The sequence below is a fragment of the Calidris pugnax genome, unplaced genomic scaffold (genome assembly GCF_001431845.1).
Source record: "Calidris pugnax isolate Ruff unplaced genomic scaffold, ASM143184v1 scaffold15, whole genome shotgun sequence".
NCBI lineage: Eukaryota > Metazoa > Chordata > Aves > Charadriiformes > Scolopacidae > Calidris > Calidris pugnax.
Window position 1 is genome coordinate 830,625 of NW_015090774.1, and position 23,000 is coordinate 853,624.

At 36.7% G+C, this 23,000-nt stretch overlaps 1 protein-coding gene across 1 annotated transcript in view; it reads left to right on the forward strand.

The window, feature by feature from the left end:
• Positions 1-23,000, forward strand: part of SH3RF1 (SH3 domain containing ring finger 1) — a 91,657-nt gene that overhangs the window by 51,350 nt on the left and 17,307 nt on the right. Inside the window, exons 2-6 of the mRNA XM_014945693.1 lie at positions 786-1,061; positions 2,436-2,531; positions 9,844-10,146; positions 11,059-11,169; positions 19,132-19,286. Of these exons, the coding sequence (XP_014801179.1) occupies positions 786-1,061; positions 2,436-2,531; positions 9,844-10,146; positions 11,059-11,169; positions 19,132-19,286 (941 nt within the window). The remainder of the gene's footprint in view (positions 1-785; positions 1,062-2,435; positions 2,532-9,843; positions 10,147-11,058; positions 11,170-19,131; positions 19,287-23,000) is intronic.

The window sequence follows — 23,000 nt, forward strand, 5'->3', positions numbered from 1 at the left end:
GATAATATCTGTATATAAGAGAGGACAACAGAGTATTATATTGCAGTCTTTCTGACATGCATTACAGAGCAGTACCAATGACCTGTATTTTTTAGATACTATGGAGGAATCAGGTGAAGAAAACCCAAGGCTACAGACCTTCCAACAGATTTTTTTTTTCCAGTAATTCTTTTTAGCTGTGTTTTTAAATAAATAATTAAATTAGAAGGCTTGTCCAGGATGAAATATTTCACCATTAATAAAGTGAGATTCGTTTTTCAAGCTGGAAATCAGCTCCCTTGTGTCCCCATCCTTAGCATTCTGTGCCCATGGAATAAATAAGGTGAGGAAAATAATACAAAAGTCAGGCAGAAAACATGCCTTAAAGGTCTTATAACAAATTTGTTATTCTAGTGCTATATTTTCCTGCAGCATTTTCCTGTCAGATCTCTCATGTCATCAGGATACTTTCCAGTTTGTTTGGATTTTTAAATGTTTAAGTTTAGTGAACTAGTACATGAGGGTTAAAGAATTATGGGGTTTGCCTCTCTTGTGTCTAGCAACATTGAAGCATTACTGAAAATCATAATTAAATTTAGGGGCATGTTAAGACTGTATAGAACTGAAGCTCTTCCTACACATTTGGGTAAAATCAGTAGAATCATTGCAATAAAATAATTTTATTGTGTTTAATTTTACTTTGCAATTGTACGCAGTTTCAGTCATAGTCTCCTGAAGAATGTAATATAAATTCTATTTAGTAATACTCATCTAATTCTAGTGATTTTTTTTTTCTTCTTCTTTAGGGTGTACCTCAGTTACCATGTGCCAAAGCATTGTATAACTACGAGGGAAAAGAACCTGGAGATCTTAAATTCAGTAAAGGAGACATCATCATTTTGCGTCGACAGGTGGATGAAAATTGGTATCATGGAGAAGTCAATGGCATCCATGGCTTTTTTCCTACCAATTTTGTTCAGATTATTAAACCTTTACCTCAACCTCCGCCTCAGTGCAAAGCACTTTATGACTTTGAAGTTAAAGACAAGGAAGCAGATAAAGACTGTTTACCATTTGCAAAGGTAAAAACAGAATAAAATTATTCTTTTCTTTTAATAATTTCATTCACTTGGGTAAGAAATAATAAGACTGTTCTGTAGTCTTGTCTGCATTTATTTTAATGGAGCTGCACAAATATGAGAAGGGCAAGTAATTCCACAGGTATTTCTCCTATGTTGATTAGTTTTTGCCTTCCTAAATTACATATAATTTCTCTGAGGTTTTATTTTTGAGAATGCAATTTTTCATAATTGCAGTAGTGATGTTCCTAACTTATGAGAAATAATCTATGTTATGAATTAAAGTGTTCCATCTTCTAAAGAAACACTAATTTGAAATTGTTGAAGTTGATACTATTTTCAGCTTTGCTTTTAGTAAGGGACATTTTTAGGATCCACATACTAGACACAAAGTAATACTGAACTTTGTCATTCTATTATAGTACTAATTGCCTTTCGGAAAATATGATGTTCGTTCTTCTTCGCTTCTATTGTAATTAATTTTCTACTTGCAAGGCACATAATACAGAGTTTTAACAGGAATCAGAGCTATTCCTTTTTCTTCTACTTCTGATTCATTTGTTTATCAAATCGCACAAAAATGTTGCAAGGTCAAATGCGAGCTAATCACTTTTCTGTCCTTGCCTGTTGAAAATGAAAAGGATGGCTAAAATTCTAAAACGGAAATGTAGTAACATGTGGACAGACAGTGGTTATTATAGCACAGAACAGCAATGCTATTAAGGATGATTTGCATTAGCTTGCATATTTTGATTAATTGTTGGCAAACTGTTGTGTTTTTTGTTATTTTTTTTTTTTAAATCTGCAGTCCGCTTGAGTAAGCATATATGTTTCCAAATACTTTAACTTCCATATGAAACAATTAGGTATCTCAGTATAAGCGACAGCGATGTTTAATGTGCACGTAAATCCATTTTTTATGTAACATACTCAAAACCATATCTCATGGTAGATGTGAAAGAAATCATATCACTTACCAGTTTTCTTAAGAACTTGCATTGAAAAGCAAGATCTAGGGAAGATTAGGCAATGAATCAGTTGAGAAGGAAAAAGATTGCGGTTCTGTTGATTAATGCCAAGGACTTAAAGGAGGGCTGATGAATACCATGGACTGAACACGGCGGGAAGTCTGGCACTAATGCCAAAGTCAGATGGCTGAGATTAGCTGTGGACAGTTAGCTGAACTCTGACAAAATAGGAAAAAGAATGGCTGGAACTGACTTCAATCCCAAAAGCGGCATGTTCCTGTTACGGAGTGCCTTCTCTGCAGTCTCTTGTCCATGTGCCGCCTTCTCTGATTACCCATGTGTTATGAAGGGAAATTAAATTAGAAGTTTAATTAGAGCTGGGAGACATAATCACTGCATGTTCACACAGGATGATGTTCTGACTGTGATTCGCCGCGTGGATGAAAACTGGGCAGAAGGAATGCTGGCTGACAAGATAGGAATATTTCCAATTTCATATGTTGAGGTGAGTAAAGTTGGGCCCTCAGTAAGGTCATGCCCACTATTTATTTCATTTTCTAAAAGGAAAAATAATCAGTACTGGTGATGGTTCTAAAATAACCTGAGATATAAATAGTCTTAGATCTAAAATAATCTAAGATCTGTGTGCTTAGTTTGGGAAAGTTAATTACCTCAGCATCTTAACCAGCGATTTTTACATAGCTCTTTGATACCTGTTTTCATTGAATGGACTTGGAATGAAAGTACTTGGAGGCACTGTTTTCTTGTTAATACTGGAGTCAGGCAGTCAATCGCAAACCACACTTAATGGCAAAATGAAAGCAATCAGCAAGTCATAGGCATAGTAAGCTTTGGACTTTCCATCTAAACACGAGGAGGAACTTCGTTACTTTGAGGGTGGCAGAGTGCTGGAATAGGGTGCCCAGGGAGGTGGTGGCGTCTCCTTCTCTGGAGAAATTCAAAACCCACCTGGACAAGTTCCTGTGCAACCTGGTCTAGGTGGACCTGCTTTTAGAGGGGGTTGGACTAGATGATCTCCAGAGGTCCCTTCCAACCCCATGTGATTCTGTGACTGTACCTAATACCTGTCTCTCAAAACAAAATTGGCACAACTAGAAAGTCAGAGAATGTAGACCGTTGATCAGCAGGTAAAACATTGACTTCTACATCCAAAAGACCCTTATATAAAATCTTCCGTGTCTTCCTGCATTCCTCATGTGTGATATGACAATTTACAGTGAAAAAGTTTTCCCAGCCTTTTAAGGTTCAAGAGTTGAAAGGTGAATCTTCTATACAGAAAGACATAGGTTATTAAGAACATTGTGTACAGCTGCAATGGTGATTATTAAAATTTGCCTTATAGAAAGTTATGGAGGTTTAGAATAGTGTTTGTCTTTTTATGATAGGTATGCTATGGATACTTGGTAAGATACCTTCAGTTGGAGAAGTGTATTTTATTTAAATAAACGAGGCAGAATGATGAAAGCCAAAAGTATTTTCACATTATCTGTGGGATGAGAAATATGTACCTCATGTCACAGAAGAAACGTGTAACCATACTAAGAATCAAGTCAGCTTTTATCAATCCAGTTTCTGAATCCGCTGATGAGACGGGTGCTTTTTAAAAAATGACTGTGTTCAGTCAACATGGAATGTGTTTTATTTAAAAACGGAAAATATGTGTATTCATTTTTATAGGTTGATGTAAGGATCTGTGTATCCGGGAATAGAAATTTTCATATGAGTGAAAAAACAGCAACAAAACCAAAGGGGTTTTAACCTGCTTAGTGCAATTCTGACTTCAGTTTAATAAGTTTTTAAAAGCCAATTTAAGAAGTTCTTGCCCCTGGCTATTCATTCTAGCTCTTTGCAATTAACTGCCCCTTCAGTTTGGCCAGTAAAGGTTTTTGTGGTGCTTTTTAAAACTAAATCACTTGACTTAGCCAAATTAGAAAAAGTCCTTTCCTAGGACTGCCACATGGACAAACTATTTAGCTAACAACTGTTTCCATCTCTACAAAAGTTTGCAAAATGGAGATATACCCTTGAAAAAAATTACATTAAAAAATGATACACAAAATGTATTTAATTGTTAATATTTTTAGACAAATTCAACTAAGAAAATGTATTTCCAATTAACCCTTTTAGAACAGCCACAAGCGCTTGTGTCCACACTCACAAATCCCCACTAAAATGATATGGGAAGTCTAGAACGATAAATAATATCCAAAGATATACTTCAAATCAGATCAGTGGGGTTTTTTCAGTTTAAAATAAACTGAAACACAGGCTGTGGTGAAAAGCAGTGAGATATGCAGGAAACTATCAATTTTAATTTTGAAATACCCGTTTTCTGAGATTATATAACTATTGTTCTGGAATGCAAACAGTTCTGCAGGCAGCTTATGTAAACAAGTATATCAAACAGTTCGTACGTATGTTATTATTAAAAACACCAAAGATGAGAAGTAATGAATATTTTTGAGGTATTTTTAGTTATATTTCCCAAACCTGTAATCATTGTCTATTTATGTCATAATGACAGACGTATCTTTGTCTTTTGTATGTTAGTCCACGTCCTTTTTTTTCCTGCTTTTTTAAAAAAAATGTGACGTAGCTGCATTTACTGGAAATTTTCCGAAGTCATTATCTTTAAAATGAGTGTAATCTGTGATGTTTATTCTGTAGTGTAGGTCTGATACTTCTGATGTATCTTGTACAACGAGGTCACAGGATAAACTTTAGATACATTGAAGTCCATGAAAAATTTTTATTATATTGGAAGACAACACTTTACCCGGAGCAACATTTTATGACTCAAAGATTGCTTGTCTTCTCTATTCTTTTATATCACTTTCACTTAATAAATTTGCAGTAATAATAAAAGCTAAGACTGAAAACATTTCGAGAGGAATTTTAATAGTGGTTCCATTACAACTATAGTTTAACTGAGTCGTAGAACAATACATCTTTATCTGTAGACACATAGCACTTTGAAATAATTACTTTGATCTCCAAATGAAAAATAAATCATGCAAAGCATTGCAAAAAATGAAATTCTAGTTTCTAACAAGTGCTAAAACCAAACAAATGCTCTAGTGTTACTAGAGTAAGACCTGATTAACATATCTAAATCGCTAGTCTTTTGACTGATGGAATTTCAACGTGCTTGCATTAAAAGCAGGTCAACCTGTTTCTTGCAAAGTGATGAAATAAAATGCAGTGAGTCTAGAAACTGTATGATTAAGTTTATAACACTTATGTTCATCTCAGTTCCAAAAAGAAAGATTAATCAGAACTAAACAGGTAGTATTTGAATTTTTCTAAGTTGAGTATGGTTCTGGGTAGAGTAGTTTAACACTTTGCGAACACACTTCAAACGTTAAATTTTTATGTTATTCAGCACTCATACAGAACAACTAGAAAAATACAAAAGCCTAGAATAGAAAAAGAAAAATAGGGGAAAAGGAATCACTTTTCAATCAAAATATCAATAGAAAATAATGACGTCTTTTGTTTTCCCAAGTTAACGCGAACAACTGGGAAACACGTTTGTATTAATCAAGCTTCTCTAGCTTTATTTGTAAACAATCTTCTATAAACATAGGGGAAAAAACCCCAAATGATCTAAAATGTTCACTGTAGTAGAATTGTAAGTTCATTGTCATTTTATACTATTGCATCCATCAGTTAACGCAACATTTTAATCAATGAGAACATAAGATTTTATGTACCTAGTGTGTCAGGTTGAGGTTTTTTATTAGCATTTCCTCCTGTACCAAACAGGAGTGTTTCAAAACATAGTTATTTTTTTATTTTGTCTATACATTTTAGATTGGATTTGAGACTGCATTTCTAGCATGGTCTTTTTAATAGTGTACTTACTAGGCTAACTTTTGTCTATCACTGTTAAATGATGTGATCTGATTTAAAGTGCTTAGAAAAAAATATCCAACTTTTGTAACAATGCTAACTCAGAAGAATAAGATAAAACCTTTTATGGGAACTTCCTGTTGTGCCTGCTCGGACCTTAACCCAGAAAATTTATATAGAAAGTGAATGTTGTGTATTATGCCTGAAAACAGAGATTGCTAATTTTTACTAGAAAATTACAGTGTAATCCCCACTACACTTTAATACAATAATCTCCATGTTATCATTCCAATGACCAGTTCTGAGCATCATAGTTTTGATTAATTTCTCTAACAAAAACTGCAGTACAGAACTATTTCATTTGTTTGAAAATTTAATATAAAAATAGCTTTGCTCATGATTGTGGTCTGTTCAAGATTTGTGAAATGATTCTTATGCTCATTGGACAAAATGTATTTGTTAGAAGACTTTAATTGCAAAGCTAAATTTAGGTTTGTAAGCTATTACCTATCCTCCAGGATCAAGCTTAGCAAAAATAATGTCAAATAAGGAGAAAGTTTACCTTAGTTCCACTTATACTTTCCTCCTTTGTTTCCAAATATGTGTGAAAGTGAAATCTTGTCTACAAATTGGAATTTTACTAATAATAGTGTTGGTAATGTGGAAAAATAACTCCGTGACATATGGTGATGTAGTAAAGTGGCATAAATAAAAATTTTGAATGAACGTGAACAGAAAGATCGTTTGAGGAAGAAGATGGTGTTTTCACTTAGTTTCAGAAAGTGATGATACTTAAATTCTAACTATCTATGTGTGACTGAAAAACACCTGAAGTCATTTGTAAAATAAGTACAGTAAAGCACAGCTGTAAGAGACCTTGAAATAGGTCTAGTAATTTCCCCCGATGGCTGAAGCAGGAGGAACCCTTTCTGGTGGCCTCCACCCCTCCTGTAGCACTGAGGCACGGCTCAGCCACCTCTGTCTTGTCCCATTTGGAAAGTTGTTGTTCCCCAGGTTTTGGCAGGAAGGGGAATTGGATTTCACGCTACCTGTTACAGCAAAGATTGAATGAAAAAGCCCAAATAAATATGTGTGTAAAAGTTAAAGTAAAGAAGATTTTGTTCAAATATGTCTGTTCAGGAAAACAGCTGATGTAGAAAGTGTGGGAATAGATACAGGGGTATTTGTTGCAGAAAGGAATGTTGTATTGAAACACTTCAGAGCATGAGTGGGATGCATTCCCATGGTGACCTTGAATAGTTGCTAGTCATTTCATTGGGGAATGCATGCAAGTTCTTCGTTTCTCTTCTCAATGAAGAAGTATACTGCACTCTGCAAAATATTCTGCAACTATTGCTGTCCTCAGGTTGTTTTGAAGAAAAAAGTCAATAATCAGTTCACTTCCATGTTTAGGTTTATGCCACTGTCTTGTGCTTGCTTCTCTACATAAGGAAGCTCAATACATTCCTTATATTTGAATCAGTCTTGAATCAAGCCCATGGGCGAGCTTTACTTTTCCCTATTAGGTTGTTCACTGGATAGAAATAGTCAGATCCTGCAGGCATTAATAGCTTCAGGAGGTAAACAAACATAATTAGGTGTAACAGGTACCTCAGGGTGCTTTTAGTAGACTGAGTTCAGGTTTTGTTTCTCACTCCTGAGTGCTCCCTTAACTCTACCGATGAGGTAGTTCCTGTCTCAGAAATGAGAACTGCTTTTCTTTCTCTGGTCTGTGTGATTTGTGAACAGGCTCTTTGCTAAATAAGAGAGTAGATAAGAATACAAGTGATTGCAGCCATTGTCTAAGACAATATGGAAGACACAGATTCTCAGAAAGGATGTGAAGAGTTTCAATCTGAGTTGGAAAAATAAAATGTGCAAAATACATAAAATCATTAGTCAGCATGTTCTTCCATGACGAAGGATAGGATCCTGACAGGATAAGTAGCAGAATAGGCTTTCTTTGGTCTTATTTTCTACTTGTTTCATATCCTTCAGCCTCACGTCAGTGTTCTGTGATAAAAGAACATTGCTTTCACTGGTCTGCTAAAAGTATGTTCACTCTAAATTTAAGATTTAATAAATTAAGAACATAATTATCTAAATAATGGGCTTGCAAGTTAATTGGAGAAAGCTGTATGGTTATGTCTTCTGTACTACACAAGTGGTACAAAATTACTTGGTCCAAATGATCCATGCCCAGGAAGGAAAATCTAGCTTCCACTTTTTTCTTAATAATGTTTACTGCTGTGACATTGTCTTCTCTTATCTTTCCTGTTCTCTTCAGCTGCCTTCTTAAGGTGCAATGGTAGGAACATTTAGGAAAAAATTCTACATTCTCATCTTTGTATCCTTTTTCAGATCCTCCATTATGCCCCTCTTTCAATGCAGTGTGTTCTCGTGTTCTCGGTAGTTCTTCCTCTTCAAGCATTTCATAATTTTAATTTTCACGCTGTTATGTCCTAGTAGGTTTCTATGCCAACTTCGCATTGTTCCAGTAGTTCTAGTTTTGAACTTTGTCTTTTTCTTCTAAATATGCATGGAATTTCCTTCCAGATCTCACCTTTCAAATACTACTTGAAAACCTTTTCTGTATTAAAAGATTACATATTCTTTATTGCTTTATACTGCTTCATGTATATGTACTTGTCCTCAGAGCTAGGAAAGCGTTCGGGGCATAGGCTGTTGTCATTTGTGGGAGCTGCATTTAAATCAGTGTTGATGCTAGCATGATTAATGATGTGTTATTTGTCTAGTAAAGTTTTGATGGGGTAAAATACTGCTTTGAAACTCTTTATGAGCATAGAACATACCTTAAAAGTTGTGGAAAAATGTATCTAAATTCATTCTTCCATCCTGATGTTCTTCAGAAAAGATTTTTCCTCTTCTTCATAATTGGCTACTCTCATCCAAATAACAGTATTCATATTTAGTGGTACGTAATAACATTAGTGAACTTGGTCAGAAAACTGGTTACTTCATCTCATGAAAAAGTGATAGTTCCAACATTATTTGCAATAGCTCTAAAACGTAAATAAGATTTCCTGGAAATAAAGGGTTTATGAAAAATGTAGGGTTTTTTGTTTGCCCCTCCTACCCTTACCTAGCTTACATTTCATTGTAAGAAGAAAATGTGTGGGATTCTGTATTTCTTCATTGGAAAGGACAGATTTCTTTGCATTTAAGATGATAATATTGTAAAAAAATAACAAATAGAAAAATTAATTGTGAACAAAATTCATTACATAAGATTTGAAAAAGAAAAATCCATTTGAGGGTTCTTAGGCATAGAGCTGCTGCCTCTGCATTAGAAAATTCAGTAGTTGAGAAGGTATTTCCAGAATTGCCAGTACATATTTCTTTTCTCCTTATACTGTCTTACGCTTGTCTAGCTACTTGTTGTCAGGCAGTATACTGATATAGCTGGATCTTCAGTCCATCCTACTATGTTCTTAAATCTGTATTTAGGAAGCCTGTTTTTTTACTGTTGTAGCATTAAAGATACATGTGTAAATACCAAGGGATACTAGGAGGAACGCCTTCAAGAGCCCACATGCAAAGGTGTGGGCTTATGTCATACAAACAAACAAACCAAATAAGGCTTAAAATGAAATGAATGTTCACAAAGTCTTGTAATACAGATTTTTATATCATAAGGTTAAAGGCTACTGCTGTGTTTTAGTCTGACTTCTAGATAACACAGGCATTGGGTACTGCTGAATTAATCCATGGCTGGACTAGAGCGTAATGTCCTTTCTTGGTTGAAAATTTAACTTCTGATGGGTAGTCCACACCAGCCCAACAGTAAGCGTTTCGAGTTTTAGTGAAAATCTTGTCACTCTGTAATGACTGATTTGTAGAGTAGGTTAGTATGTCACAGTTTTAAGTTGCATGGTGGTTTTTATAAATTAATAAAATACTAATATGTGACTATTTTTTTGTAGTTTAACACAGCAGCCAAACAGCTGATAGAATTGGATAAGCCCTCAGGTTCTACTGTTGACTCTGGAGAAGGTACCTCTGGGGCATCTCACAACAATTCAACTCAAAAGCACACCGATACTAAGAAAAACACCAAAAAACGGCACTCTTTTACCTCCCTCACTATGTCCAACAAGTCTTCACAGTCTTCTCAGAATCGCCACTCAATGGAAATTAGTCCTCCTGTCCTCATCAGCTCCAGCAACCCAACCGCAGCAGCCCGCATAAGTGAGCTGACAGGACTTTCCTGTAGTGCCCCTTCTCAGGTAATTTACATGAAATCAAATATAAATCATGCGTGGTTTTTTTTTTTAATAGCTATATGGCTTCTCATCTTGTCAGATTACTTACTTCATGTTATTAATTATATGTGATTAGTATTAACATACGCTTTCACAAAATTTATCTTCTAGCATAAGAGCATTTAAGGAAAATATTTTACAACACTTCTTGTACAATGATAGCAAATATTTTTGGTCCTGTAAGCTAATTTTTTTCTCAATTGTTAATTTCTTAAGTGCCACAAAGATTTTTTATTGGACTGTGGAAGCTAGAACTGGAGTGATTTAATTTATTGGGAATCTAATATTGGATATTAATAAAGCACATGCAAGTAAAAGGTCAATTCAACTTGAATATTGCGTGAATTCCAGAAACTTAACAAAATTATATGATTGTGATAAGTAGAAATATTTATCTGGCTTTATTTATTTGTTAATCTTCTGGTTCTTCAAAGCTTTTAGTTACAAGCTACAGTAGTTTGTGAATAATTGTCTATTTCACATAGAAATTACATTTTGGCAGAAGAGACAGTAATGGAAACTAAGAAGTGTTGCTGTCATTTTACATGAGCTAGTAAATAGGTTTTACTTGGATGTCTTTGGAATCTGGCGGAAAAGGAAAGAAAAAAGGAAAAGAAGAAAAGTGACATTGGTCAAAGTGTGTTTCACATTGTTGGTTCAATATATCTCCAAAGTTTCTGAAACACTGGAGGAAAACAAAAGTGAGCAGTGTGATCCAATACTGTTTGTATAAGTATCTAATAAAAAATTAGTTCCAGTCTAAAGTTATAGATAGTAGAGTATTGGTGATTTTGGCCATGACCTTACAGCTGTGTCAAAGCCAGTTCTTATTGAACTACTCAGAACTGACCCTTCTGTTTTTTCCTTCTTTGACAGGTTCATATTGGTACTACGGGGCTGATTGTGACTCCACCCCCTAGTAGCCCAGTCACAACAGGGCCTTCATTTACCTTCCCATCAGAAGTTACCTACCAAGCTGCTCTTGGTGTAAGTACCGTTTAAGAAAGCTCAGCCGTCGCATTTATCCTTGGTCTGTGCGGTCTTTTTTTTTTTTGTCTCGAGTTCTGATACACTCACTTGAAATGATGATTTTACGAAGATTTGTCTGTGTGATAGACAATGGTATACACTGTTACTATAGCAAAAGCATGGCTTATACAATAATGTATGCATCCTGTCATGCTTATCCATTTCTCCAGTTTTCCTCTGTCATTTCTGTATCGTAAACACAAGAAGCACCCTTCCTTCCAAAACAGTGTTTCTTTTCAGTATGAGTAGGAAAGAGATTATGCTGGGTGGGAGATTAGGGGAAACAAGCAAGATTTTACAAAAAAACATCAGCTTGAGACCACAGCTACCAGTTATTTCTGTATTACTTGTCTCAATATTATCAAGATTCTCTGAAGTAAGTTTCAAAACTCTGCTTTCACCTAATTAAATACAACGATTTTAGTTGTATGTGTGCCTGTGGCAGATGAGGAACATATCTAGTGTGTCTAAGTTAGGGTCTTGGAGATCATTATGAAAAACTGTTGCAAATGGCCATTTTTTAAAAGACAAAGAATTCAGAAAGTGCAGGATTTAATTCCAAAACCAACTGAAATTCTTTATTTTGCTATGCTTGTGGTGGAGATGCTCTGGAATGTCCTACTGCACTTAATCAGAGCCTGACCTTAACTGCAGTAAAGATTGTGCATACCAGTTTTCAGAGATCTTCAAGGGAACTTAATAAGCCTTTATTTTGATTATGGGAATTCTCAAAATTTAATTCTTGTTCCAAGTCCAGAAATTGTGCCCCAAACCTTTAGGGGGAGGGGCACAGTTGAATAATAAATCTCCACTTAGTTTAAAAAAATAAACCGAAACAAACAAGCCAAACAAAAACCCCTGAGGCTTGATCTTGTTTAAGTGTCTAATTATCCTTGCAATCTTTTAAAGCCAGTAAAAGATGATGAGTAGCCTTGGTGCTAAATTTGTCTCGTTTTATTTTCAACTTTCGGCACTTGGATCATTTCACACATTTGTCTGCAAAACTGAAGGCAGAATCATCTGTCTTCTATTATGAACTTTTTGTTGTTTAAGTAAATGGTTAGGTGTGGCTTGGTCACAGCTGAGAGGTTGCATTTTGACAGCTTTCTTTGGGACTCTTTAAGTTTTTTACTCCTTAAAATTATGATGTTGTTATTTTCTGAGTTATCTCCAGCACTTTCTTCTGGCACATTAAGCCCGTGGTAAGCACATTCCAGAACTGAGTACAGCACTGCAGTCATTTTCAGTGTTGAAAATACTTTTATCCTGATAGTCTGATGTTTCTATCTTGAGAATTTTTATCCATTCATTTAGTCTATGTTGCAAAAAGTTTATGTTCAGCTAAATATCCACCATGATCCCATGAATTTTCATCGTCAGTAGCAATGTCATAATTGCCTTCATCCAAGTAAAGGTATTTCACATTCCTTGTTCTTCAGACAGATGACCTTATTATTTGCAATTACAGAGACAACGTGCACTTGCCCTGCACTGTAGCAATGTTTTGTCCTTTTGTTGTTAACCACTCCTTCAATCTGTGCATCATCTGTGCTATCATTCTGTTAAATGTATGTTAATCTTGAACCAATTAATATTCTTATATTTAGATTCATATTTTAAAGTTACAGAGTGGTTGAAGTTGGAAGGGACCTCTGGAGATAATCTAGTTAAACCTCACTGCTCAAGTAGGGCCACCTAGAGCCAGTTGCCCAGGATGGTGTCTGGATAGCTTTAGAATATATCCAAGGATAGAGACTCTATTCTGGGCCACCTGTGCCAGTGCTCAGTCACCCCTCACAGTGAAAAACTGTTTCCTGATACTCAGACTGAATGTGCTGTGCTTCAGTTTGTGTTTCATTGAGCACCACTGAAAAGAGCGTGGCTCTGTCACCTTTCCTTCATGTACTTAAAACCATTGATGAGATTCCCCTTAGCCTTCTATAGGCTTCTCTAGCTGAGCAGTCCCAGCTCTCTCAACTTTGAGTCATAGGAGAAGTGTTCCAGTCCCTTAATTATCTTAATGGCCCTTTGCTGGACTCTCCATTATGTCCGTGTCTCTGTTGTACTGGAGAGCCTAGAACTGAACACAGTACTCCAGGTCTGGCCTCATCAGCGCTGAGGAGAGGAAGGATCACCTCCCTTGATCTGCTGGCCAGTCTGCTCCTAATGAAGCCCAGGATACCATTACCCTTCCTTGCCACAAGGAAGGGCATGTTGTTGGCCCACATTCAACTTGGTGTCCACCAGGAAGTATCCCAGGTCCTTTTTTTGCATATGAGGTGTACACCTAATACTAGAAGCAATTAGCTGCTTATATACTAATCCATGTCATCTTTTGTACTTCTTTCACCCTGTCCTTCAGAAAATATCTGTGAGAACTGAGCAAACAAAATCAGTTTTGGTACAATTTGTGCTGTTAGGCAGAGTACAAGTCTAGCTAATGTATATGCTGCAAGTAGTGAGTAATTGATTTGATTTGTGGATGAGATACGTTTTGGAGAGGATGTAGGCAGGAGTATAATTTCAGAAGTTCTGTCAGAAGTTAATTTATTTTTTTTTCCTCTCACAGTAACAAACACTTTTGTTTGTTGTTAAGAATCAGTAGCTCTTTCTTTGATGCCAACATGGAAAAATACTTTATTTTGGTGCAAAGTCATTAAACCACCTTGGGTGCTTTAGTTGCATAAGCATGTTCAAAAGCGATCCCACCATTGGTACCCACAGGAATTAAATTACAGTGCTAAATGCAGCATGCAGTGCAACTCCTGCCACATGATCATCCTGTATCCTGGAGTGCTACTTTCTCTTTGTGATAACCATGTTCCTGGTTATGTTTCCAATTAGGCATATAATTCCCATTGAGAATCTGAATTATTCTCTGCCACCCTCTTTAAAAGTCAATAACCTTCTGTACATAATGTTCTGTTTCTTCTTGACTTGTTTTCAGCATGACTAAAATACAAGCTGGCAGCTCAGGCTACAGTCAGGTCGTTCCTGTGTTCTTTTACTATTGGTGATATTAGATGATGATGCAGTTTATAGTCACACACTGTGAAGTGTGTCTTTTGCGTCCACTTTTCCTCTTGCTTCATAAATTTGTGTTTTAATTTTAGAAATGTGCAAAATGTTTCTGACAGGTCAGGAGAGAAAGTTATGTTATTGGCTCTCTTAATGTTTCCCATTTGGAAATAGCCTCCCTGACATTATGAGCATTAATTTTAAGCTATGGAACAATTGTGAATGTATGATTTAATACATCAGAAGTGATTGGCTTGAGTCTTTTTGCTTTTGTAAGTGTAAATTCCTGCATTTCTCTCAGCTTCTCCCTTTAGCTTTTTTTTTCATTTCTGAACACTAAGCAAATGACAAGGGAGTTGGATTGGAACATGGAGTTTCTCCTTAGCATGAAGATGGTTTGATTGGATCTTCCTGTCAATTGTTTTCATGTATATAACACTACTTAAAGTAATCAATTGTTCTTTGAGAGCAAGCTGCTTATACAACTTCTTTTACTTCATGCCAAACTCAGATTAAGGAAGAAGAAATCAGAGAGGATGAGCATGATTCCCCATCAGTGAAGAGAAGGATATATTCCTTTACAGTAATCTGAATTTATGCGTCTTTGCTATATTTATCTGTCCTGAATCTAGAAGCGAAGAAAAGCCAGGATCTTCTCTTATCTTCTGTAACAAAGATGGGTTTTTTATTGTTAAAAGGAGATATCTTGAGCTGTCTTGTTGGGTAGAAAGTTCCTCTAAGGCAGTTGAGATAAATTCCTAGCCCGAAGGTGCCTGTGAGTCTTTTATCTGTGTACATGGATAGGATCACATTTTAATTTGTTAAGTTGTTATTTTGGGAAATATTATGGTGTTTCAAAAAATGTCAATTGTATTTATTTTATTTTGGCCCTAATAATTTTGTGTAGATGCTATTTGGTACCAGATGTTGTATGAAGTAAGTAATTTACAAGTTCGCAGCCAAAATTTACACAAGTAAGATTTAGGAATGAGAATGCTTTTGTCGAGTGACAATATATACTGTCTGCTGCTTGTATCACTTAAGCAAATTTTAATTTGCATTCAGAAAACCTGTGATAATTTATTTAAAAGTTTTATTTCATAGCAGCAGTTCTTTAGTCTAGTTCTTTAGCCGGCAGCATTAATTCTTGTTTTGTGTTTTGAGGTTTGATTCTTTGAAATTGAAGAAGCTATGAACTGAGACAAACTTCTTCTCACAGCTGAGGCTTTTGACTGTGATATTATCACTTACACTGTTCTCTGGGACTTCAAACCGCAACTTTGCCCTTAATGGCGGCATTAATTGGTCTGCTTTTCTTGGCCACTGGCAGTTTTGAACCTTGTAGGTGCTTAGTATATTTGAAGTTCTTTATAAAATATAAATAGCAGATGTCAAGTTCAGTAGTTGTTGGGTGAAAATACGCACGTACAATTATGTAAGGCTCATTTACTTGGAGGGAAATTCTTGGATGTAATTTATAAGGTAGTTATCTAATGGAGGAGATCTAGTTGCCATAGATTTTGCTGAAAAAACGCTTAGAACAAGTATGTGATTTGAACCATGATGTGGGAAAAACAGAGACAAAATATACCACAGCAAAGTTGGAGTTACATTCAAAAGCAGCCAAATAAAAACAGAATGTAGCAACAACAGGGAACTTACCTTCCTTTCATTCTGCCTTTACAGTCTCTTGAGAAGTTAAAAATACTTTGGACTGCAATTGACTTAGATATCCATATTGCTATTTCTGCAGATTGAATATATTGACTTTGAAATGGTGTTTTGGTACGTGCACTTAACAAGCGGAAATAGGTGATCTATATGGGGATGCTTTACATTCACTTATGTGCTGAAGGTTTAAAACATTTTTAAAATCCCTCGTTTTTCTTGTCCTGTTCTCTTGCCCCCACACACAAAAAATTACTTGTATGTTAAAGTGTATAAGGTATTCCGAATTATTATTAATGAGGTGCAAGCTGTGAGGGTTATAGTATACTGATGACATTCAGCTCTCTTTCCTGTAGTTCCAGCTGAGTTTTAACCAACAAAAATTCAAATCAGCTTTTGTTGGGAAGAGAAAGCAGCTGAAAGAAACAGTGAGGTTTTGTGTGAGGCCTGTTCTTGATAACATTTTTTTATAGTTCAGGAATTTTGTTAAACGTGAGCCTTAATTTGTTAGCCCTCACGGGATTTTGCAAGTCATATATTTTTTTCCTAGACCTTGTGGGAACGAAGACAGTTAATGAATGTTTTTTTCCACTGCTGTGCCTTTTGTTATTCTTTGGGTGAGCTGATTATTGATCTTCAGTTGATTGATATGGGAATGGAGCCTAATTATATTTAAACTTAGTAATATGTATGAGTTTCTAGAGCATGAGTATAGGTATTATTTGACATTTTTACATACATTAATTATCAAATTATGTAAAGTTTCATCTTCTAATTAAAAAAAATAATTTCTCACTTATTTGCTGTTTTATATGCCTGAAAGTGCACTTGTTGTCTGAAAAGTAGTTGCAGAAACTTTTCCCCCTCAACTGCCTAAAATAAAAATACTTTTAATTATTTTGATAAGCAGATTTTAGTAAATTACGTGGGAGTTGCATATATTCTTTCAGATCGTTGACTATGGGAACCATCAAAACTAGCTTGTGCTCTGGATGTAGGTATGTGTCTCAATCGCTAGAAAAATGGTTACATGCCAGAAAACTTACTGAAAACTTGGCTAGAGCATTTGTATCTATTTTATCGAGTTGTAGCAGTGCAAGCCGAGGAGAGTTAGTGCTCTAAAGCCTATCAGGTAGTTTATTTAGATTTCTAAGTACTTGCCAAGACTTTAGGAGTTTAATTGGGCTGTGGCTCACTGCAGGTTTCATTACCGTAGTAATAGACACAGGGAGGGGAGCAGAATCTGAATAAAGCAGAATATAATAGAGCTGTGAAGGTGCCTTTATTGCAGCTAAAAATTCAATGTATATCGTGTGTTCAAATGAATAAAATACAACACCCAGCATTTATATCTTTAGAGATGCAGGATGTATGGAATCGTGACAATTGTACATGAATAGGTTTAATTTTAAAGATCTCCAGCTCATCATCTCTTAATGTGGATTTACAGGTTCTACCATGTATAAAGGTATCTCAATGCCTAAAAAAAGATTTGAATTTATATTCTATAGACAGGTTGCCTAAAAGTTAGATGCTCACATTCAGCTTGGATTCAGTTAAGACATTTGTTGAAGCTGACTGGGAGGGGGAAATAACTTCTGCTGTAAAGCAACTGAATTGTTGGTATTCCACTATGAATTATCAAGATTATTAAAAGGTTGTTGGACGGATGGGGACAACTAGAATGTGAAGCAAATGCAATTGCCGTTCTTGTAAATATGTCAACTATTAGTATCAAAGCTCACAATGACGTTTCTCCAGCAGGTCATGTCTGCTTTGTGTTGGATACAGGAGGCCTATTTGGTCTTAAGAAATTGTTAATGTACAATTAGAAATAAAGCTTTAAATAACATAGGAATATTTCGCAATATACCGTGCAATTTATATCATGACTAAGCATAAGAATTTTGACTGAAAAACTGGAAGAGTTAATAAGTTTTCTCTAGATTTGAAAGCTTCTAATCATGTAGTTCTTTACTGTGTTTTGACAGCATAAGACTAGTTCAGAGAGCTGTCTTTTTATTAACACTTTCTGCAAATGCAGCAAGGTAGTAATCACACAGTGTAGAACTGAAACTTACTTTCCTTATAGGTTTTGTTTAGAAAAAAAACCCCAAAATCAAAAAAACAAAGACACCCTTTAGAAGTAGGCTGTTTGAGGGAAATTAAAATGACTTTAAATTACATATTTTCCAAACTGATAATGTAGTGCTGTGCGTTTGTACGCTGATGTACTTGAAGAGCCGGGCAGTACTTGAGCACATTTTGTTAATTTATATTTTTATGTGGTTTTTAAACCTGAAGTGACGTGGTTTAGAGTTTTGTTTCAGTGTTAAAGGATTGTATTAAGTCAAAGACCACGTTTGAAATTAATTCAGTTTTACATTTTCAAGTGTTGGAGGTTCTTTATTACTCTCTTCGTGTGCGTTGTAACACAAATAATTATTTTTGGAAGGGGGGAATGAAAAGTTCTCCTTTTGTGAGAGACTTTTCCCAGGAGTGTCAGTACACAAGGTCCTAAAGAATTGTCTGAGGCTTTACAGAGCAGAAGGTAACAATTGCTCCATTGATTCTCAAAAGGCATAGAAGCCTGTAGGCAGGACCCCCATTACGATCTGCCGTAAAAGGACTGTGCCTTTTTACTGGGGTGTTTGTTAAAGATTACCAATCTTGATAATACTGAATTTCAAAAGCTAACTCTTTAAACTAGAAGAATAGGAGAAAGTGGTAACAATAGCTCAGTGACTATGGTCTCATATTGCGCTTGCTTTTGTAACCCATACATCAAAAGAAAATTTCGCCCAGAAGGGGTGGGTTTGGGTGCACTGCTGCTGAATTGTGTATTATGTTTCAGCTTCAGGTTACAAAAACAATCATGTTTTGAACTACAGTCAGCAGTGGGATGCAAAATTTACCTCCTGGAAGGTTTCTGAATTTTTGTCGAGTCCTATCCTAAGATGTTATAATTAGAAACAATGCTTTCCGTTTTTCCTGTGCTGAGAAATTGCTTGTCATTTGGTTAATTAGTTGCCAAGGCTTCAGGATTTTAACTGGAAAAAGAGAAATACAGACAAACCTAACTCTCCAGTTCTGTTGTACCAGTAGGTAAATGAATACTCGACTCTTTTTTTTTTCCATTTCCTTAGAATATCAAACTTTTTTTTCCAGCTGATTCAACTCATCAGACAATATTGATCATCTGTTGCTATTTTTCTTTTGTTCTTATAAAATCAGAACATGAATCCCCCACTTCCGCCACCACCTCTCTTGTCTGCGGCAATCATCGCGTCGGCTTCTTCTGGACCTCAGTCTGCAGGAGGAGTACAAAGGCCTACATCAGGATCAACTGACCAAATGGCACATTTACGACCACAAACTCGTCCAAGTGTGTGAGTAAAATTTTCTCCAGTCAGAAAAATGGAATGACATCAATAACATCACATGTACATGATGCCAGCTGGCTTTTTCTGCTAGAATTCCCAGAACACCAAGCATACAGCTCAGAACAAAAGCAACAAAACATACATAAAGGTGGTATCCCCAAACAGCCTTTATACTGAAGGGTATCTGTGTCTTAGGTAAATATAATAAGCTGTTGCTGTGTATAGAAAGGATTCACTTTGAAAATTGGAAGTATTTATCATGCAAAAGATGAATGAATCCTTGAGTTAGTGATGAAGACTGTGTAACTCGCAAGTGGCAAACTCTGGAGTGAATTTATTCAAAGTTTTCTGTTATGTATTGAATGAAAAGGCTATTCTCATATGGAATAATTTATGACAAAACACAGAAAGTGCTGTATTTCATTTAGACTGTTATATTAGCATGTCATTGTCAGACTGCTTGTGTAAGTTGCAATTGAAATTTGACTGAAGATTCTACAGTTCAGTTAATTAGTGGGTGGCAATTTGGAATGAAGGCAGAAAAAGCTGCTAGTTAGCATTATGTCTTCACACTTGTAATACAAGCAAATGTGCGTCATCCTTCTGGATGAAAATATTTTGTATATTAACATGTGCTGCTGACAACATATTTCTTCTTGGAAACTTCTTTGTGTACAGCTTGGAGAATAGAAATGATAAAAGAAAAGGTAAAATTTGGGAGTGTCTGAACCATCTAAGGGGGCACGTTTGAATAATGCAAGGACAGCTTTTGTTCTGTGTCTTTATTTTTATCTTCCCACCAGGTTTCCTCCCACTCCAAAAGAGCACCCTTCTTGTATAGCAGGTGCATCTGGATTTGGGCTGTTCTTTTGTGTCAAGAATTTTAACACTGCTTCTTATGGATTTTTGTGCTTAGTGCAGTTAATCAAGTTCCCATCTCATTTATTTCCATCCTCCATCTTCAAAGGCTTGTTTTATATGAGGATACTAATGAAATTTGGAGTGATTTAACTAAAAGGGCAGTTAATGAAGACCAATTAAAGCACATCAGTTGCTTTCCCATAGAGCTTCAGTATGTAGCTTTGTAGATCACCCCTAAATCATGTACCACCCTTTTGTTGCCAGTGTGTTGTATGTTGCCTTTAAAGTGTATTTTGGACTTGCTTTACCAGATACCTATATTGCCTTTAAAGCATTTTTCCAGATAATGCAGTTTCCTGGATGGACAGCAAGGAATAAAAATATAATGCAAAAAGGACAAGCATACAGTTAATGCTGTCACTACTGTGCCAAAATGACAATTTTGACAAGAGAATGTTTTGCAAAGCCGCTTTTTTACCCTTGGGGGCTAACAAGAAGAGTGGGAAAGACTAGCTTTGCAAGTAATCGTGGACCCCTTTTTCAAAAAAAAAGGGGATGTTCTACCCATCTACCTTAATTGGCTGCCTTTTGTGATAAGTATATTCTTTTTGAGAAAATGCTGTTTGTTAGAATGCACTTTTCCATAGGTCTGGATCCATAATTACATAAACATTTTTTAATATAAATGATTTAAACGTTTTTCTCATAGTCAAACTGTGGCAGAAAACAGAACACTGTGGTGGTTAAAACAGTATCACTTTTTAATGTGATAATAGGCAATTGTGCAGTCTTATTTGAAGACTTCCGTAGGAATATTCCAGCATGCAACTGCAGCAGTTCAGTTTTATTTTTACTTTTTTTTTCCCCCTAAGAATGTATTTTTAAAAAGAAAAAATGAAAAATGTTTCTGAACTCTCATTATCATTTCAAATGCACTCTATTGTGCATTAATGTTGCTTAGAATTTAAAAAAGGAAATAACCTTTCCAGGTGAATAACTGCTAGGTACCTTAACCATAGACCTCAAGTTCCAGTACCATATCTGTTTTTTTGGTACTGCAGTTGCACGGGGTGATTCCAATTTTGCAATTCACAGATTTGACAGAGCTGGAAGGGACCTCTAGAGATCATCTAGTCCAACTCCCCTGCTAAGCAGGATTGCCCAGAGCACATTACTCAGGACTGCATCCAGGCAGGTCTTGAAAATCTCCAGAGAAGGGAACTCCACGACCTCTCTCAGCAGCCTGTTCCAGTGCTCTGTAACCCTCACCTTAAAGAAGTTTTTCCTCATATTTGAGTGGAACTTCTTATGTTCCAGCTTATGCCCGTTGCCCCTCATCCTATCGCTGGAAACCACTGAAAAGAGTCTGGCTTCATCATCCTTCAACCCACCCTTTAGGAACTTGTAAACATGGATGAGGTCTCCCCTCAGTCTTCTCTTCTTGAGCCTAAAGAGCCCCAGCTCTTTGAGCCTTTCCTCTTAAGGGAGGTGCTCCAATCCCTTAATCATCTTAGTTGCCCTACATTGGACTCTCTCCAGTAGTTCCCTGTCCCTCTTGAACTGGGGAGCCCAGAACTGGACACAATATTCCAGTTGTGGACTCATCAGTGCAGAGTAGAGGGGGAGAATGACCTCCCTCAACCTGCTGTCCACACTTTTCTCTAGCAGCGCAGGATTCCATTGGCCCTCTTGGTGACAAGGGCACACTGCTGGCTTATGGAGAACCTGCCATCTACAAGGACTCCCAGATCCTTTTCCTCAGTAGTACTTCCCAGAAGATCCACCCCTAACTGATATTGATGCCTGGGGTTCTTCCTCCCCAGGTGCAGGACCTTACATTTGTCCTTGTTGAACCTCATTAGGTTCTTCTCTGTCCAGCTCTCCAGCCTGTCCAGGTCACGCTGGATGGCGACACAGCCCTCTGGAGTGTTGGCCAGCCCTCCCAGTTTGGTATCATCAGCAAACTTGCTGAGGATACACTCTGTCCCCTTGTCCAGGTCAGTAATGAATATGTTGAACAGGACTGGGCCGAGTATTGACCCCTGGGGGATGCCGCTGGTTACAGGCCTCCAACTTGGCCCTGCTCCATTAACCCTCTGACAACCCTCTGAGTTCTGTCACACAGCCAGGACTCAATCCACCTCACTGCCCCCTCATCTAGCCCACACTTCCTTAATTTTCTAATGAGGATGTTGTGGGAGACAGTGTCAAAATCCTTGCTGAAGTCAAAGTAGATGACATCTGCTGCTCTCCCCTCATCCAGCCATCTAGTTATAATATCATAGAAGGCTATCAGATTGGTCAACCATGATTTACTCTTGGTAAATCCATGCTGACCACTTCTAATAACTTCTTTATCTTCAGTGTGTTTGGAGATGACATCCAGAACAAGTTGTTCCATTATTTTCCCAGGGACAGAGGTGAGACTAATTGGCCTGTAGTTCCCTGGCTCCTCGTTCTTGCCCTTTTTGTAGACTGGTATGATATTTGCCTTCCTCCAGTCCTCAGGCACTTCTCCTGTTCTCCAAACAGAATTTGAATCAAAAAAGTTCTGATACTGATCTTTCACTACCAACTAACAGAACTTCTCCGTGCTCCCCACCCCTCCAAAAAACAGAAGTTGGCGTGTCACAAAGCGTAAGAGACACTAGAAGCAGGTGTAGGGAGAGAGAAGTGGGATGCCAGGGGAAGTTCAGGTTGGATATTAGGAAACATTTCTTTACTGAAAGGGTTATCCAGCATTGGAATGGGCTGCCCAGGGAGGTGGTGGAGTCACCATCCCTGGAGGTATTTAAGAAACGTGTAGACATGGTTCTTCAGGGCATGCTCTAGTGCCCAAGATTACTGGTTTGTGGTGGG